The sequence below is a fragment of the Orcinus orca genome, chromosome 6 (genome assembly GCF_937001465.1).
Source record: "Orcinus orca chromosome 6, mOrcOrc1.1, whole genome shotgun sequence".
NCBI lineage: Eukaryota > Metazoa > Chordata > Mammalia > Artiodactyla > Delphinidae > Orcinus > Orcinus orca.
This window is the reverse complement of record NC_064564.1, coordinates 36,923,179-36,942,331: the sequence shown is the minus strand read 5'-3', so window position 1 is coordinate 36,942,331 and position 19,153 is coordinate 36,923,179. Positions and strand designations below refer to the sequence as shown.

General features: G+C 38.2%; 2 protein-coding genes across 7 annotated transcripts in view; one reads left to right on the top strand and one right to left on the bottom strand.

Annotated features, from left to right (window-relative positions):
• Positions 1-9,734, top strand: part of NAA35 (N-alpha-acetyltransferase 35, NatC auxiliary subunit) — an 86,593-nt gene extending 76,859 nt beyond the window's left edge. For 3 of the 4 annotated variants that reach the window (XM_033411426.2, XM_033411427.2, XM_033411429.2), the window contains 6 exons: positions 446-582; positions 2,303-2,370; positions 4,528-4,668; positions 5,274-5,396; positions 8,418-8,498; positions 9,342-9,734. In XM_033411426.2, the coding sequence (XP_033267317.1) occupies positions 446-582; positions 2,303-2,370; positions 4,528-4,668; positions 5,274-5,396; positions 8,418-8,498; positions 9,342-9,401 (610 nt within the window). In that variant the 3' untranslated portion in view covers positions 9,402-9,734. The remainder of the gene's footprint in view (positions 1-445; positions 583-2,302; positions 2,371-4,527; positions 4,669-5,273; positions 5,397-8,417; positions 8,499-9,341) is intronic. The other variant, XM_049710900.1, reaches the window with a different exon arrangement.
• Positions 9,735-14,325: 4,591 nt separating this feature from the next.
• Positions 14,326-19,153, bottom strand: part of GOLM1 (golgi membrane protein 1) — a 55,887-nt gene continuing 51,059 nt past the window's right edge. For 2 of the 3 annotated variants that reach the window (XM_004283047.4, XM_049710902.1), the window contains one exon: positions 14,326-17,425. In XM_004283047.4, the coding sequence (XP_004283095.1) occupies positions 17,349-17,425 (77 nt within the window). In that variant the 3' untranslated portion in view covers positions 14,326-17,348. The remainder of the gene's footprint in view (positions 17,426-19,153) is intronic. The other variant, XM_049710901.1, reaches the window with a different exon arrangement.

Below are 19,153 nucleotides of genomic sequence, written 5' to 3'. Positions count from 1 at the left end.
TTCTGGTGTACAGCAAAATGATTCAGTACTTTTGCAGATTCTGTTCCATTATAGGTTATTACAAGATAATGAGTATAATTCCCTGTGCTGTGTAGTAAATCCTTGTTGCTTATCTTACTTTATATATAGTAGTTTGTATCTGTTAATCCCATACGACTAATTTGTCCCTCCCCACCAGAAATCTTTAGAAAAGTTGTAAAACTCATATCATTGTAGGAAATTAAACAAAATTTTCCGTATTGTGTGGCAACAAGTAAGGGAAAGTTAATCATTTGTAATGCCCATTTCTTGTAAGATCTAATCTGTCAATTATCTAATAATTTTGTTTTTGAAAAAAACTTTTAAAGCATTATAAAAAATATCTCTTTATTAATACTAGTACTTGCGTTGACCAAGCTATCTCATTTAGACATCTGCCATTAACTAACATTTTCCTTCCATTAAGGTATCTCTCTGAATTCCTTTATGCATGGTTGATGTCAACATTAAGTCGTGCCGATGGCTCTCAGATGGCAGAGGAAAGGATAATGGAAGAGCAGCAGAAAGGCCGTAGTAGTAAAAAAACAAAAAAAAAGAAGAAAGGTAAAAAAAAAAAAAGAAAGGTGCTGTGAATTTTATTTATTTTTATACAGCAGCAGGTCCTTATTAGTTATCTATTTTATACATATTGGTGTATATATGTCAATCCCAATCTCCCAGTTCATCTTACCCACCCCCACCCACCCCGTTTCTCCCCTTGGTGTCCATATGTTTGTTCTCTACATCTGTGTCTATGTTTCTGCCTTGCAAACCAGTTCATCTGTACCATTTTTCTAGATTCCATAAATATGTGTTAATATATGATATTTGTTTTTCTCTTTCTGACTTACTTCACTCTGTATGACAGTCTCTAGGTCCATCCACTTCTCTACAAATGACCCAGTTTTGTTCCTTTTTATGGCTGAGTAGTAGTCCATTGAATATATGTACCACATCTTCTTTATCCATTCATCTGTCGATGGGCATTTAGGTTGCTTCCGTGACCTGGCTATTGTAAATAGTGCTGCAGTGAACATTGGGGTGCATATGTCTTTTTGAATTATGGTTTTCACTGGGTATATGCCCAGTAGTGGGATTGCTGGGTCATATGGTAATTCTATTTTTAGTTTTTTAAGGAACCTGCATACTGTTCTCCATAGTGGCTGTATCAATTTACATTCCCACCAACAGTGCAAGAGGGTTCCCTTTTCTCCACACCCTCTCCAGCATTTGTTGTTTGTAGATTTTCTGATGATGCACATTCTAACTGGTGTGAGGTGATACCTCATTGTAGTTTTGATTTGCATTTCTCTAATAATTAGTGATGTTGAGCAGCTTACCATGTGCCTCTTGGCCATCTGTATGTCTTCTTTGGAGAAATGTCTATTTAGGTCTTCTGCCCATTTTTTGATTGGGTTGTTTCTTTTTTTAATATTGAGCTGCATGAGACTGTGAATTATTTTTAAACTTAAGAAATAAGTAACATTGGAGTGAGCTACCTGTGCATTTTAATGGGTGAATTAGTCATTATATTTTAATTCTCACCCATCTTCTCTTCAGAAGGTATAAGGGTAGAAACTGAGTCACAATATTGGTACAAACCTTTTGGTTCCTTTTCTTGCTTTTCTTTTACTGCTTTGCTATTTCATGTGTCAGAGGACCTTAGGACAAGAAGAAGTAGCCACATGGAATAAGATAGGTTAAGGAACAAGACAGCAGGAGACTTTTGATACTCTTTTGACAGAAGGCTGACAGTTCAGGAAGGAAGGAAATCTGGAGTTGTGCTGTTACAGTCAGCACAGAAGGATGATCACAGAGCACTTCAGCATACTGCCCAAGGACCATGAGGAGAAAGAAATGTTTCAGAGAGACTCCCCTGTTAATCACTCATGGGAGGGTACAGATAGGCTACAATTGTTACAAAATAGTGCTTTGTGTTCCCTTCAGATTTCAACACTTTGGGTGGGTCATTAAATGACTTGTATCCATGGCTTTCCTATAAAAGAAGTCCCTGTATTGTGACTTGAGAAGAAATTACAATTAATTCATACTAAAATCTTGTGGTTTCAACTATTTGGGAACACAGTTATTGTTTAAACTTTCTGCTATATTTTATTATTTGTATATTTGGGCCATAAAATAAAATTTAGCCTGTAGGAACAAACTTTGAAATTTTAATTTAGTAAACAAGGTAGAAAGAAGGTTTTTTTAAAATTTAGATTTCTCCTGCAGTAATGCAAGAGGAAGAGGGAAAGAGTTTGGATGATTTTCTTTCTAATTACAGTTCGCCCATTGAGCCGGGAGATCACAATGAGCCAGGCATATCAGAATATGTGTGCTGGAATGTTTAAAGTAAGTTGCTACATTGCTATTACATTGTTTAATTCTTGGGTTGGCCAAAAAGTTCGTTCAGTTTTTTCTGTAAGATGGCTCTGGTAGCACTTAGTTGTCTTTAACTTCATTTGAAACAATTTTGTTAGATTGTATGTGACAGCTGTCATATTCAGTGTGCATTTAAAAATGACATCAAAATTGGTGAATTTTTGTGTAGCCATTTTAATATTGAAATGGAAGAAAAGCAACATTTTTGGTATATTATGCTTTATTATTTCAAGAAAGGTAAAAACACAATCGAAACGCAAAAAAAGATTTGTGCAGTGTATGGAGAAGGTGCTGTGACTGATCGAACATGTCAAAAGTGGTTTGCGAAGTTTTGTGCTGGAGATTTCTCGCTGAACGATGCTCCATGGTTGGGTAGACCAGTTGGAGTTGATAGCGATAAAATTGAGATATTAATTGAGAACAGTCAACGTTATCCTACGCGGGAGATAGACAACATACTTAAAATAGCCAAATCAAGTGCTGAAAATCATTTGCAGCAGCTTGGTTATGTGAATCGCTTTGATGTTTGGGTTCCACATAAGTTTAGCGAAAAAAACCTTCTTGACCATATTTGTGCATGGGATTCTCTACTTAAACGTAATGAAAACGTTCCGTTTTTAAAACAAATGGTGACGGACAGTGAGGAGTGGATACTGTACAATAATGTGGAATGGAAGAGATTGTGGGGCAAGTGAAATGAACCACCACCAACCACACCAAAGGCTGGTCTTCATCCAAAGAAGGTGATGTTGTGTATTCGGTGGGATTAGAAGGGAGTCCTCTATTATGAGCTCCTTCGGGAAAACCAAACGATTAATTTCAACAAGTACTGTTGCCAGTTAGACCAACTGAAAGCAGCACTCGACAAAAAGCATCCAGAATTAGTCAACAGAAAACGCATCATCTTCCATCAGGATAACGCAAGACTGCCTGTTTCTTTGATGATCAGGCAAAAACTGTTACAGCTTGGCTGGGAAGTTCTGATTCATCCACCGTATTCACCAGACATTGCACCTTCGGATTTCTATTTATTTCTGTCTTTACAAAATTCTGTTAATGGAAAAAATTTCAATTCCCTGGAAGACTGTGAAAGGCACCTGGAACAGTTCTTTGCTCAAAAAGATAAAAAGTTTTGGGAAGATGGAATTATGAAGTTGCCTGAAAAATGCAGAAGGTAGTGGAACAGAAAGGGTAAATATGTTGTTCAATGTAGTTCTTGGTGAAAATGAAAAATGTGTCTTTTATTTTTTCTTGAAAACCGAAGGCACTTTTTGGCCAACCCAATAAAATGAACCCTCTTCTGTGATTCTTTCCAGGTTCTAATTTCACCTTTATTTTTACTATCTGCTTGAAAATTACCTTTTTTCAAAGTCTAGTGGTTTACTAATTTGTTTAACAAATATTGAACCCTTGTCATGTGTCAGATATCTTGTACTGGCTACATTGCAGCATACCAAGTCTAATCAGATGTGATCCTTGTGTCACGTGCCTAGTTAATGACAGGCCAGGTGACATATATGTGGCATAGGTACTAAGAGAAGGAAGAGTTTACTTCTGATTGATGATCAGGAAAGGTTTCTTAGAAGAGATGGGGTCTGGATTTTTTTTAGAAGTGTATTAGGAATGGGGCAAGCTCCACAGTAAATGGCTTAAGCAAAGCAGCCATTTTTAGGAGTTAGTAACTCTTAAGTTGTGCTTGGCAGTTCAAGAAATTATTTAAGGCAACTTATATTAAAATACATAAAACAATATGGACTTCTGTTTGAAAAACAGGACCAATGCTTTTCTTATAAAAATTATATTCTACTTTCTCTTCAGGAGCTTTTACTTGAAGGTTTCAAAGCTATTATAAAAGCATTAGGAAAAATAATGTGCATGTGGCATCATTTCACTAGGAAAATTAGTAATATATTAGATATTGGAACTTGAACATTTTTTGTATAAAAGGTGGCTCAGGATATCAAAATGAATACTAAAGTCAGTTTTTCTCTCCCTGTTTCTGATTTCTGAGCCTTTTTTTGATTAACTATGTGTAAATAGCTGTTTCTTGTTTTCTATTCTGTATTAATGAGGATGTTCACATTTTCATATTAATACCATCTGTTTTTCTCTCTTTTTTTACTGTAGACCATGGTAGCATTTGACATGGATGGCAAAGTACGAAAACCCAAGTTTGAGCTCGATAGTGAACAAGTTCGATACGAGCACAGATTTGCTCCATTCAACAGTGTAATGACACCACCGCCAGTGCACTATCTGCAGTTCAAGGTGAACCTGCTCCTTAAAATAATTGTAAAATAGTTAGTCTTAGACCTCCTTGGATATGGGCTGTTCGTACCTAGACATTTTGTTAAAATAGTCAAGTCAAACTAGTATTGGATCAATGGGATAAAGTAATAAAACAGCAGTTTTAAATAGTAGGAAAATTATTTGATTTTGGATATACTCATCACATTAACAGTTATTTAAATATGAGAATAATATGAGGTGTGGTATATGAAGGTTGAAAATTGAATAGGGGGCTTCCCTGTTGGCGCAGTGGTTGAGAGTCCACCTGCCGATGCAGGGGACACGGGTTCGTGCCCCGGTCCAGGAAGATCCCACATGCCACAGAGCGGCTGGGCCCGTGAGCCATGGCCGCTGAGCCTGCGCGTCCGGAGCCTGTGCTCCGCAACGGGAGAGGCCACAACAGTGAGAGGCCCGTGTACCGCAAAAAAAAAAAAAAAAAAAAAAAAAATAGGGACATGCCAAATGTTTGCTTTAGTGTCTGTATGTGAATGGATAATCAGTGTAGAATTCTTTAATTAAAAAAAGGTATTTTAGAGTTTTTTCATATTAAGCATGTTTTAAATAATAGTATTTCTTTTTTTTAGGAAATGTCTGACCTCAATAAATACAGCCCTCCTCCTCAGTCTCCAGAACTGTATGTGGCAGCTAGTAAGCACTTTCAGCAGGCAAAAATGATATTGGAAAATATCCCAAACCCAGACCATGAGGTAAGACTGCAGTCACAGTAATTCTAGAGGAAAAGCTTGGCAGGAAGTACCTATCTTACTACTGGATGACAGTACAGTTTAATTATAAAACGAACCTTATAGTATTTTAATAAATGAAGCCTGTCAGTGTTTCTGCTAAGGATTTCAAATAGCTTTGCTAACCTAACCTTGTCAGACTTAAAATTATTTGATGAAAGAAGTGATGTAAATATCTCCTTTGTGTACATTTAGAAATCAATGCAAAGAGAAATGAAGACTTAGAACCATAAAGTAAGCAGAAAGAATAGAAATAAGATCCAGATTGATGCACAGTTCAGTTATGTTAAGATTTAAAATTTTTGATTTATAGTTTACTGTATTAAAATATAATTATATAAATCTTAAGTCTAAAAAATGATCTGGTCAATTATCACAGGAAGTAAAAATAACTATATTCCACTTGACCATTTAAAATAAAGACTTGTTTTTGAAGACTATTTTGAGTATCATTCTACAGAGTTTAGAACTTGTAAAGTATAAAATACTGTTTCAGCCTTTTGTTAGTTTCATAATTTATACCTGATTTTATTGAAATGCATTTATTCTGTAAATGAGAGTTACCTGTAACACAGACCATTTTGTGGAGTATATCTTGGTACAGCCTCCATGGAAGGGTATTTTAGCAATCTGTCAAAAATCACATGTCCTTAGGCCCAGAAATTCTGCTTCTTGGGATTTATCTTATAGATACATGTGCACATGTGGGAAATGATGAATATACAAGAGTATTTATTACAGCAGGATTTGTAATAGTAAAAAAATGAGGAAACTTTAGTGTCCATCAGAGGGAACTGTTACATGACTTTTCATCGTGCAGTAGAGTACCGTGCAGCCCTAAAAAGGACAAGGAAGATATTTATTTACTGTAATGGAATGTTCTTCAGAATATAAGACGTTTAAAAAGCAAGCTTAAAATCTGTATGTATAGTATGCTGCCCTTTCAGTCAAGGGGAAGAAAGGAAGACTACATGTATGTGTGGCAATATTATATGAATATAACATATCTCTGGAAAGATACATAAGAATTAATAACAGTGTTTGCTTCTTAGGAGGGTTGCTAAGTGCCTTAGGGAAGAGGGGTAGGAGAGAGATGACTTTTTAAAAAAATCATATATAGTCACGTAATGAAAGAAAATAAAAGGGGGGAGTATAAAAATTAGAGGAAGGTGCCTGTAATAGATGGAATATTTCTTTTAGTGGACTTCATTTATTTAACTCAACAAATATTGTTGAGTGCCTACTAGGTCCTAAGCACTCTGGTAGGTTCCAGCAGGGAAAAAAACACAGAAATCTGGGCCCTCCTGGGGGCAGGGGAGGCAAGCAGTAAATAAATAAATGTTATATAGTGTATTAGAAGATCATAAGTACTATGAAGAAAGATCAAGCTGGGAATAGGGATAGTGAATGCTACAAGGAGGCAGGTGGAGGGGATTAGACATTTTTAAATAAGTTGGCCGCTGAGCAAGCCCTGGAAGAAGGTGAAGAAGCAAGTCACGTGGCCCTCTGGGGATGGAGCCTTCTAGGCAGAGGGATCCACTATGTGTAAAGGTGCAGAGGTAGGAGTGTGCCCTGTTGTATTTGAGGAACAGCCAAGGGCTTTTTTTTTTGGCGGTACGCGGGCCTCTCACTGTTGTGGCCTCTCCCTTTGCGGAGCACAGGCTCCGGACGTGCAGGCTCAGCGGCCATGGCTCACGGGCCCAGCCGCTCCGCGGCATGTGGGATCTTCCCAGACCGGGGCACGAACCCGTGTCCCCTGCATCAGCAGGCGGACTCTCAACCACTGCGCCACCAGAGAAGCCCGCCAAGGGCTTTGTGTTGGAGTGAGGTGAACAAGGGGGTGAGCTGTTGGATAGTTTTGAGCGGAGATGTGACCAGATCTGATTTTTGTTCTAAAGGATCACTCTGGCCACTGTGCTGAAAATAGACTGTGGTGGGACCAAGGGTGGAAGCAGGAGAGCCAGTTAGAGGCCATAGCTATGATCCAGTTGAAAGGTGGTGGTGCTAGTGGATCCGAAGTGATTGCGCCCTCTGTGAATTTTAAGGCCTAGTCAATGGGATTGATTGATGGTGATGGATTGGATGTGGGGTAAGAGAAAAAGAGTCAAGGATGGTTTTGAGGTTTTTGGCCTGAGCACCACCAGGGTAGATTGAGTCATGTAGGGAAGACTGTAGGCTGGAGCATGGGGGAGACAGGGCTGGGAAGGTCTGGAGCTCAGTTTTGGACATGGCTTTTGGATGTCCCAATGGAGTAGTCGTGTAGGTAAGTGGATGTGTGATCTGGAGCTGAGGAGAAGCAGTTACTGAACTCGTGGTGATGTGTCAAGTGAGGTCACTAAGAGGGCAATGGGAACTTATTTTCCTTCAAGCTGCCCATTACTTCCTCTTAAGAGAAGTGAATATTTCATTCCATTGTTATTCATGTGTTCAGAAGTCTTTTAGACAAATGGTTGTCAGAAGTAACAGTTAACACTTAAAGGACACTTACTACCTGCCAGGTGTGGGTCTCAGCTCATAATATATATTAACTCACTTAATCCTCAGAACAAATCTTTGTGGGAAAGGTAAATTATTATCCCTATTTTTACAGATGAAGAAACTAAGGAACAGAGAGGTTAGAAAACTTCCAGAGGTTTCATAGCTAGTTAGTGGCAAAGCTGGAATTTGAAAACGGACAGCTTAACTTCAGAGTCCATGCCCCAAACACTACATTGTATTGTCTTTGTAGGACTTTGCAGTGTAATATCTTTCATTTTAATGAAAAAGAGATACAGTAGCCCTTTCAAGTCTTCATGGTTGACTACTAGAGTTCTGTGTTACTAAAAGACGTATGATGGTGTTCATGTTTTTAAATTGCCTTTTAATAAAATATTTTAATAAAATAGCAACACGTACATCGTGCCAATTTCCTCTTATTATCTATAAATCAATACATTTTGACTATGAATTTTATGTTTTGATAGCTTAATGTTGCTCATTGTTTAGGTCAATAGAATTTTAAAGGTTGCCAAACCCAACTTTGTGGTTGTGAAGTTATTGGCAGGAGGACACAAAAAGGAATCTAAGGTAAGTATATTGTAGGGAAAATAAGTGGTCTTAATTTATTGTAAAACTTCATTTTTTTTTTCAGTAAGATGAATAAATATTACAAAAAAGTCAAAACGCTCATAAAAACTATTCTAAAAGAGATTCAGTGGCAGAAAATAGATCAGAGCTTGCTGTTTTTCCTTGAAACTTAAAGATTTTATTGACTTAAAATCTCTAAAGTCTTCGCTTCCATGTAAATTACTGAATGACTTAAGGTAATAAAAGAAAATGTGTGTAAACAAATTTATGGGAGAGTTATTTAAAAAGTCATCTGCCTTTAGAAAAGTGAATGCTTCAATAATTAGAGCCTTTAATGGCTCAGGACATGGAAGATTCTGTAAGCTTCCATTGGTAATGCTGTTGTATCATTAGTGCTGTATCAACATTCAGTGCAGAAGAGGCCAACCACCGAGGCATTTTTGGTGGCATTTGCCCATTATATGCGTAACGTCTGTTTGTTTACTCCCATTACTTTTCTGTGATCTCTCTTATCTCCTGCTCTGCTTTAGCAGTGATTCATTTCATTGCTCAGGAGTATCAGCAACCCTGGAACTAAAAAAAGAATTGCTGGCCCATGACCTTTTCCTGTAATTTAAGTCCATTTTCCTTTGTTAACTATTCTCTGAAGTTAGAAAACCGCTGCTCAGCATGTTTTCTAATGACCTTCATAAACCAGAGATAAGCTACATCATTTTCTTTTAAATCTCTTTTGTGCTGCCTTGTCTCTAAAAACATGAGAAACTCTAAAATTATAGTAGTCTTTATTTTGTTTACTGTCTCAATATGTATAAGATACATAAATTGACTTTGTTTTCTTTACAGGTTCCTCCTGAATTTGATTTCTCTGCTCACAAATATTTTCCTGTTGTGAAACTTGTTTGAAAGAGAGACTGAAAAGGTGACCAAAGAGGTGAAGTCTACTTACAGATTCTACTCTTAGAGGATCTATCCATCAGTCTTACATGAAGTGAAATGGATTTCTTGGGTAACAACCCATTATAAGGAATACTTTTAATTTGACAGCCTTACATGACGTGAATGAAAACTGCTGTTTTAAAGTGGTTTATTATGTTCCATGGATGAAACTGGTCTTATTGAATGCATTGATGAACATTATATGGTTTTATTACAGATTTACTCAGAAATCATTTTTTATGAATGATTGAGTGAAAATAGTGTTTGTAAAGGTTAATAAATTTCTTGACAAAAAATGCACTACTGGAGATGAAAAACAATAGCACTGTGTTGATACATGTTAAGAATTGAAGGTGTTTATTACTCTTAATGTTTGAGTAGTTCAAACATTATCCAAAAGAAGTTTCAAATTAAGGGATTTTTTAAACACATGGGATTTGGGCAAAATACATTTTAAAGGGATTTTGGGGGGCCTCCTAGCTATATAGGGAGACTAAATTACACGGGAATTGTGATTTTATGTGTCATGGTATCTTAAATTATATACCTGTCAGAATATAGATTTTTTTTTTAATCCTTTAACTGTTACTTTTGGCACTTTTAAAAGATTACACATCATGTTTGCTAGTGACATTCAGAAGATAAGACTGTATAGATTTGTTCATTTTTAGAGTTAGGTTTCAACACGGCATACTCCTTTCTGTTTACTACTTCACAGTTTAACCCATCAGACATTTTCAATCAGGGTCTTTCCAGCATCCTCTGGCTTTGAAAATTGACTTAAATCACCTATACCTACAAATGCCCAGTGCCAGTGGCTTCACCCTTCTTTCTTTGCTGCCAGTTCCTCTTCTTGTCTCTGTTCTGCTGTTCTGTGTCAAGCTGCCATGGCCTCTGGGGGCCTTTCCTTCTCCTCCACAGGAAGCAATACTATTAGCAGAATGAGCTACCCTGCGCCTAACTTAAATTGACTTTTGGCTTGGCTTAAGACTAGCAACCATTTTATATTTGCTCTGTGGTTTCTGAGTTTCAAATATCCTAATTCTTATTTGATACCTTTCTTGCAAATGTGATTATTGAAACTTTATTTCTGGAAATATTTGCAAGCACCTAACCTGAGCAGATCTTGTCGGCTATAGAGTAAGAACTTTCCTGACCCCCTCCTTCGTGGCTGTTGAAGTAGACTGGCGACACGTGTGTCATCCAGGAACAGCCAGTAGGCATCCGGAAATCTCAGAATCCAGAAGTCTTTAAAAATAAAGTAGGCTGTACAGTAGAAACTTGAGCTATGAAGAGATAAAGAATATACCTGTTGTTAGCTATTTGGTTAGTTTTTTGAGAAGGAACACTGTTTCTGGCTGGTAATTTCTGAACACTTCAAACAAAAAAGACAAAGAAATGGTAGAAAAGAGGCAGTAGAAGAAAGAATTAAAAGAAAATGCATAGAGGATAAAAAACAGCAAGATTTTGCAGACCACCAAGAAGAGCCTGAGGCAAGCTAGAAGAATGCGGGGTCAGGGCCACCAGGGACTGTTGGATTAAGAGGGCACTCTGGCATTTTTTAAATGATGTCTAATTAGGTCAGCTAATGTAAATGAAGGTTACTGAGCAAGTGTTCTGCCTAATTAGAGAGCACCTAAGGCTGTTTTTTCAGGAGTGGGTCTTCTTAAGAGCAGATTGTTCCTAAGTTTTAACTGCAGGTTTCTAATCAGAAAAGCTGAAAGTTACATTTTTTAGAACTTTTAAAATATCTGCCATTCGAGGTGCTAAAAAAAATGATGGGGTAAATAAGACCGCCTCTCCCCTCACAGATCTAACAACCTTAACAATGCAGAAAAGCAGACAGGTCTTTATCCTGGGGAAACGCAGTATGCTGGTGTAGGAGAACCACCTTACATAAAAGATTTACAGAGAAAGTCTCCATCTCATCTGGGTCCCAAAGGTTAAGAGGCATTAGCTGTTAAAGGGGTCCTAGACTGGGACACAGATGTGCACAAGCCTGAGATGAGAAGGTGGCAGTTTGACTAAAGTATAGAGCAGGACAAGGGACTGGAGGGATGCGCTTGAGAAGTAAGGGGAGGCCAGGTCCTCCAGAACCTGGGAAGCCAGGTGAATGAATTTGACTGTCTGATGTTGGTGGATACCACTAAAAGGTTTGATTCGGGGAAACAAAAGGATCAAATCAGATCTGCTTGCTCAAGACTGCTGGTTCAAAAGGGGACAAGGCTGTAGGCAGGGAAGCTCCTTTGGTGAGAAGAAATGATGGCTGGTCTTAATTAAGGTAGTGGCAGAGGGAATAGAGGAAAGTGAATAGAATCAAAAGATAAAGGAGGTACAGGACTTGGTAATGATTGGGTGAGTCTGTGGGAATCAAGGGTGATGATTTGTAGGTTTTATGGCTTTGATAACTAGATGGAGTGGTGCCACTGCTTATATAGGCAAAATAGGAGACAAGGTTTGGGGATGAAGATTGTTTTAGATGCTGAGATGTCTTTTTTTTTTTTTTCTTCCGGCTGCGTGGCTTGCGATATTTTAGTTCCCCAACCAGGGGTTAAACCCAGGCCCCCCAGCAGTAGAAGCGTGGAGTCCTAACCACTGGACCACCAGGGAATTCCCTGTTGAGATGTCGTTGAAAGACATCCTAGTGAAGACAGCAAGTAGTCTGGTGTGGAGCTGAAAGGTGCATTCTTGGGTAGACATGAACTGAGGACTAAGTGGCTGCAAAGATGTAAACTAAAGCCTGGACTGGGGGTTGCAATTGCTCAGGGAGCCTGTAGAAGAGCCTGAGATTGGTCCCAAGGAATAGAGTTGGGACAGCCAAGTTCTAAGAGTGGGCCAGGGAACAGAGGTGGGGGGAGCAGGTCGATGAAACATAACTGAGCACCTTAAAATCATGCCCTGCCACCTTCTGGCAAAGTTTTTATGTCACTATTTTCAAGACTCTGACTTTTCTAAAACATTACCTCAGTTATTGGTCAAAGAGCACCCTGTTTAGAAAAGTTTAGGAGAGTTCCGCTCCGGCTATGCAAAAGCATGCAAAGGAGATTTAGCCAGAAAATAAACAATGCAGGGCCACAAACAACTGGAAGGCCTAAGATAAGGACCAAAATGGGCCCATTGGATCTGACAAAAGGTTGCTGGCGACAACAGGGAGACCTTTCTTGAAGAGGTGGGGCAGAATCTGGAGAGTAAGCTGAGGTGTGAGTGAGTGGGGTGAAGTAACGGAGACACAGTCATTGCCTCGGAGGAGCTGGTATGATCGTAAAACATCCACTATTCTCTGGTTAATGATATAGTCTTCACCCACCGACGCCCAATTTGGCCACTTCATTTCTGCCCTCTCCCCTTGGCTTCTCAAGCTGCAGCTCTGTTGCTTTTCGTCTGACCAGCAAGCCTCTTCTCTTGGATAGCTTCCCTTTATCCTTCGAGTTTCAGCTGAAATGTGACATCTTCAGAGAAGGCATTTCCATCTCCTGGTTTAGGCTAAACCCTTTAAAAGTGCTTAGCATTTTCAGTTGTAATTTAAATAGTTAATTGTTTCTGTCTTCCCAGCTGTAGTATAAACTTGAGAAAAAGGCCTTCATTGTTCCAGAACCTGCTCACTCAATTAACGGGATGTGGATCTTTTAAAAATGTAAAAGACATCCTGGAGGCAATTTGTTGGAAAACTGAATAGAGGAGGTAAAACAAGGCCTCCGGGGTTCCCTTTAATAGCAGAGACACTTGATGGTGAGAACACAGGACACTAAGACTGCAGAGGAATTTGGAAGTAGGAACTTGGAGGTGGCAAGTTGGGAGTCTGGTAGCTTTACCCTAAACAGTTTGCTTCCAGTGAAGTGAAGAAGTTGCATTCACTTACACTATAAGACTTTTTTCTGTTTTTTCTTTTTTCAGACTTTTTTCTGCTAACATTGCCTTCTATTTAAAAAGAGAATGTATCAGCTTTTCCAGGATCACATAAAGTTATGTAAAACTCTGAATTTCTAAACTACTGCAAAGATAAAATACCTGCAACCTCTGTTTAGAATTCAAACATTAAGCCAAGTTTAAAGGAAAGTGTGGTGCTCTGTTTTGACCACAGATGTGTTATCTGTTGACTTCCCGAATAACTTCTGAATGAACCCATCTCAAAAAACAAGAGTAAGGATGTTATTATACCAAGATATCCTTCACAGGGAAAAAACTGGCAGTTGTAGACTGCTGGTTAAGGTCACAGAACTACTCTTTTAAATGATGCTCAGATGTTAAATGTTGATAATGCAGCAGCTTTTTTGGACTGAGTTAAAACATTCAGGTGAAGGTTTGATTTCTGGATAAAGCAGACATGTTACATTATACTGGAGGTTCCATTGCACTTCATTACAGCTTTAAGAGAGAGAAGTTAGTAAAAAGCAAGCTCTAACATCAGGAGCTCTTCCACAAAGACTCCGGCTTACCTCTTAATAAGCCTTGAGTTTTTTATCCTAATTCCCATGTGTTTATTAACATTCATTCTAAAAAGGCACTTGTTTATCTAAATCTGTTTATAAAGATTCTAAAAGGCAAAACACTGGTCAGTCACAGTCATTTACTTGGACTTTAAATAGTCAAATATTTACCAAGCACTCCCACAGTATTAGAATCTCTGTAGGGGTATGAAGTATTAAGCCTATGTCACTTGACTCAGGATTTTTGTTCTACTTTAGAACTTTTTTTCTTTTTAAGATTTTTTTTTTTTTTGATGTGGACCATTTTTAAAGTCTTTATTGAATTTGTTACAATACTGCTTCTGTTTTATGTTTTGGTTTTTTGGCTGCGAGGCGTGTGGGATCTTAGCTCCCTGACCAGGGATTGAACCTGTACCCCCTAAACTGGAAGGCAAAGTCTTAACCACTGGACCAGCAGGCAAGTCCCTAGAACATTTAATTTTATTCTAAGGAGTAAGGATAAAAAATAGGCATTTGTGGATTAAAAATAGGCATTTTGTCTTGGTTAGGGTCCTGGTTTATAAGAATGTCACCTTAAGTTTATATATAGTTTACAGATGAGAATATTTCAAGTCATGTAACTTCCCCAGAGATGTGTTTCACAGGCGCACCAACAAGGACAGAAGCATTTTAGTTTAGTATTTTTGTTTCTTTGTTTTTTTTAAGTGCATGGCAAGATAACTACTTCTGCGTAATCCTTCAGTGTATATGTTACCAGAATTTTACAAACCAGCTGTTCCGGAACAGTGGCTTAGTTAGTACATTTTAAGTGTTGCCCTCTGAGCTGAAATAGTACACAAACATACAAACATTTAAATACACGAGATAAGCCATTTCCCCAACTTTCTAACACTAATGAACATTTTCAGTCTAAGCTAACTATGTGAAAAAATGTTAATATAACCCACAGTTAATGGAAACTTTAAAATGTATATATTTGTTTTCAAACTTATTTCAAAGACAAGTGTTAGAAGTTGTTGAGTGTCCTATAAATTATCATTTATTTATAATATTCTTTTAGGCTAAAATACATAGTGGGAATAGACCAATTCCCCCTGGACCTTAAAGGACCCTGAAATCACAATTTTCTTTCACCATTCCAAGTTCTACTATGAATAGATAGCCACCTATTACCAATTAAAACTATCAGGCTAGTTATCAATCTAGTTATTTAATGACAGCATACTGACTTAACAGATAATGGTTTGTTTCTCAAATTCTATCACACGAAGGTATATACTGTGTGTGGTGATTAAGATAATTCATGAAATCTAATCCAAAATTGCTTTAGGGAATCTTCATCTGCAGTCCTACCTGCAGGAAAAAAGATCAAATGAATCATCACTCCTGTCTGCTCACCATCTGAGAGTATAGAGGAGGGTTGTGAATCAAATAGAGTTTATATAAACCTATTAAAAATTGGACTACCTGCTGGTTTAATTTTGGATGAACCCAAAAGACCAAGGTTGGGGGTCTGATATCTATTTGATGCTTATTACACAGGTTTTGTTTGTTTTTTAAATAACTGTGACACCTCTAGATTATTCCTTGGAAGAGGTGTCTGTGATCCTAAGGGAAGTCAACAGTAATAAAGCATGACTGCTTGAAGAAATAGCTAGAGTACACACCTCCTGAACAAATGGCCCTTTGGTGCCTCTGTACAGGAGATGAAATCATGGTTTTTTAAATTTACAATGACATCTCATTCCACGAAAGGTTGAATTTATAAGGCAAACCACCATGCTTAATCCACAGTTTACAAGCTGATTTCCTTAGGGATCCAACAGGGGATGAAGGGAAAACTGAAAGCAGTTTTAAAAGTTGAACTAACAGTATTTTATTTCTCCGCAACTCTAGGCACACTGATTAAACATGAGATGAATAAAGGCTAAGCAAGAGAGAATATCAACCCTAAGACTAAGACACAGAGGGAGGCTGCACAAGGACTTAGATTCATAAAGCTACTTTCATACCCTTCTTCAGTTGCCTTTTCTGGGTAGAAAGTTTAATCTTAGGGATTAGGTAGGAGAATATCACACAGCATTCGAGCTGGACATCTTAACCTGAATGCAAACCAGGACCTGCCCTCGGTGACTGCCAGTGGCACCCGGAGTCCACAGCTGGCCGGGACGCAGGCACTCCAGCTCACGGGCTGCTGGCCTGGAGAAGCTTCAGAACTCCTCCAGGCCCCAGTTTCTTCTCTGTAAACAAGGGAGTTAGTTATGTCCAATGACCTGAGGCCCCTGCATCTCGAATCCCATGACTCAAAATGTATTTTAATAAGCATCACCACCCACCTACCCTTTAGAGAGCCTCACTAAAGGTCATTAGTGTGACTTTGCCAGTCATTCACAAGCCCGGCAAGAGTCTATTTACCTTAAAATGTTAAGAACCAACTCGAGTCAAACCTGACGTCACTATTAATGTAAATTATGATTAGTCGTTTTCAGATTAACTTTCGATTTTTAAATCAGTTTTGTGATAGTCCTTTACCACATGCTAAATGTAAACTGACACAAACAACTATTGCATTTCTCTTGACTTTCTAATCTCTCCAAATTTGTAATGATGTATATATATCTTTCAACATTAACTTTCTCTTCTTTTCTTCTAGTAGCGAAGTAGGCAGTTCTCCCCACAGTACTGTGCTGCCCTCACTGTTCTGCCGCAGGCAGCCAGGGTCAGCTCTGCTTTGGCCCCTGATGTGTCAAAAGTCTAATCCACAAAAGTCTAAGGACTTGTTACACAAGATTTTGCTTTGCCCACACATATTAAGCAAAGTAAGTATACATCACAAGGATTCAAATTACAAGTCACTTAAAAGCATTTTGTACATTAATGACAAGGGTTATCATACAAGTAATCTTTTAAAAAATTATCGCACAGAACACCTTTGTGTTTAGACTTGTTTAACACCGTTGCTAGTGATGTTTGTGTTAACACTCAGTGCTCTAGGCCACTGATTGTCAGAACCAGAGGTGGGTACAAGAAGATAAACCAAAAATCATTCAGTGCCCACCGAGGAGAAATAACAGGGGCTGGTACCCGTCACTCAGCACAGCATGTGGAGAAGAGAATGACTCCAGAGGGGACTGAGGACAAGGAGCTCTGCAAGTGCGGTGGGCCTCCTTCACGTCAGAAGTTACTTCCACAGTAGAACTACTGCTGCCGTACTTGAAGGAGAACCTGTGTTCTATTGCTGGTGTTGATCTTCTCATGAAATACCTATTAGCCAACAAATTTCGACAATTTTGACATCTCAATACAGACACTTCAAAAGTGTCTCAAAGACAATCTCATTTTCCTACACAGTAAATACAAACTAAAACTCCACAATAATCATCTTTAGATATTTTACTTAGTACATTTCACAGTATCCAATCCCTCATGAATATTTTGTAGTGATCTCTGTTCAATTCTGACACAAAGTGTGTGATTCCAGTTTGGTTCAGAGTGTGTGATTCCTCTTTTCTCGCTGTTCTAGTAAATTTACTGTGCCTCCTTTCTGATTTTCAGCGTTAAGAACTAAAAAAGGAAAACAACAACAACATAATGTTCTAGTATTAAACATTTTGAGAAACCCAGCCCAGGCAGGTCCCATTGGACATAAATGTCTAGAAGCTGTGTCATAAAGAGGACTGTATCTCCCACAGTAACATTACAATTTGGAATTGCACTGCTAATCAAGGACAGGATAGCTAAACCATCTAAAAACTCCGTAATTGTGTGAAAGAGTGAAATAACGTCCTGTCAAATGGACAATATAAAACGTACTCTCATGGAACTTTTGACATGATTGTGAACCTTGTGGGTTGCCTGAATCTCTGTTCCTGCACCTCTAGCCGCAAGCACACTGCCTCCTAAAAGCCATTCGCAACTTAGGTCAGCTTTCGTGACGCCAAAGCTCTCATTACAGAGCTGATGTCTAGACATGGCTTCCAGCCTCCTTACTCTATCCTTTGATGCACAAAGGACGTAAAAAGACACATCACAAATAAAACCTAAAAGCAAGATCCTCATTTACAACTACTGCACGTTAAATCGTTGACAATTTTATTAAATAAACGACTGCTTTAAGTTCTCTAATAAAGTTGGAGCTAATGCCTCTTTCTTCTAATTCTCCCTGGAGCAAGCAGGGTCTTAAACTATCTTGATGACATAATTTAAAAATGATTTCAACTTAAAATTCTTAAAAGAGCTGACAGAACATTTAGCTCCTTTCCTTTGCCGAACTCCTCAATTTGTTTGAAGTCTTAGCAGGTACAAGGTCAAATCCTTACAAGGACACCTGGGTATAAGGGATGAATGATCCCAAGGCTTCACTGCAAAGTCACACATATAACTTGTATCTGTTTAAAATTCTGACTCCTAATGTGTTCATCTTTTGCATTAAAAAAAAATTAAAGAGTCTATGAAAATAATTTAAAAATCAACTTAAGACTTCCAGTTTTAGAAATCCCAAACAACCAACTGTAGTGAGTGACATGCTGGATAAAATATGAAAGATATTTTTTAAGGATGCATTGTTAAAACAGCTTTCTACCAAACAACTGGCCAGAACACTTCAAAAATTATCAATGATACAAATGATAAAGACAGAAGGTTCCAGGTTAAAAGACACTAAGTACAATGCTAAGTGCAATGTATGATTCTGGATTAGATCTTGGACCAGAAAAGGGATATTAGTTGGACAATTCAAGAAATTTGAATAATGTCTATAGATACAGCATTATATCAGTATTAATTTCTTCATTTTGATAATTGTACTGTGGTTACATAAGATGTTAACATTTGGGGGACCTGGATGGAGGATATATGGAAATTCTTACTAGTTTTTCTTTTTAACTCTAAATTATTTCAAAATGAAAAGTGAAAAAAATTTTTAATTAAATTAAACATTAAAATGCATTGCCTATGAATGACACTAAAAGGAGGGATCTGAGGCCAAAACTGAAGTGGGAGTATCAACTCCTGAAGGTAATAAGCATCAATGCCAGCTTTTTCCCTGAGGACTTCTGCTGAAGCCTGTAGACTCTGGGCTTCTCCCTTCACAGCTTCAAAAGGTGCAGGAGGACAGGCCCTAAAGACAAGGGCTCCCCTCAAGGTGGAGAGTCAAGAAGGCGATGCCTATATAAAGCTGAAACCCCAAAGGTTTACATCCTTGGCTTAAAGGTAATAGGAAATAAACTTGCAATGAAAGGGGGACAGAAAGAAAGCCTAGTGTGTGGAGTGTGGGATTCTTAACTGCATGAG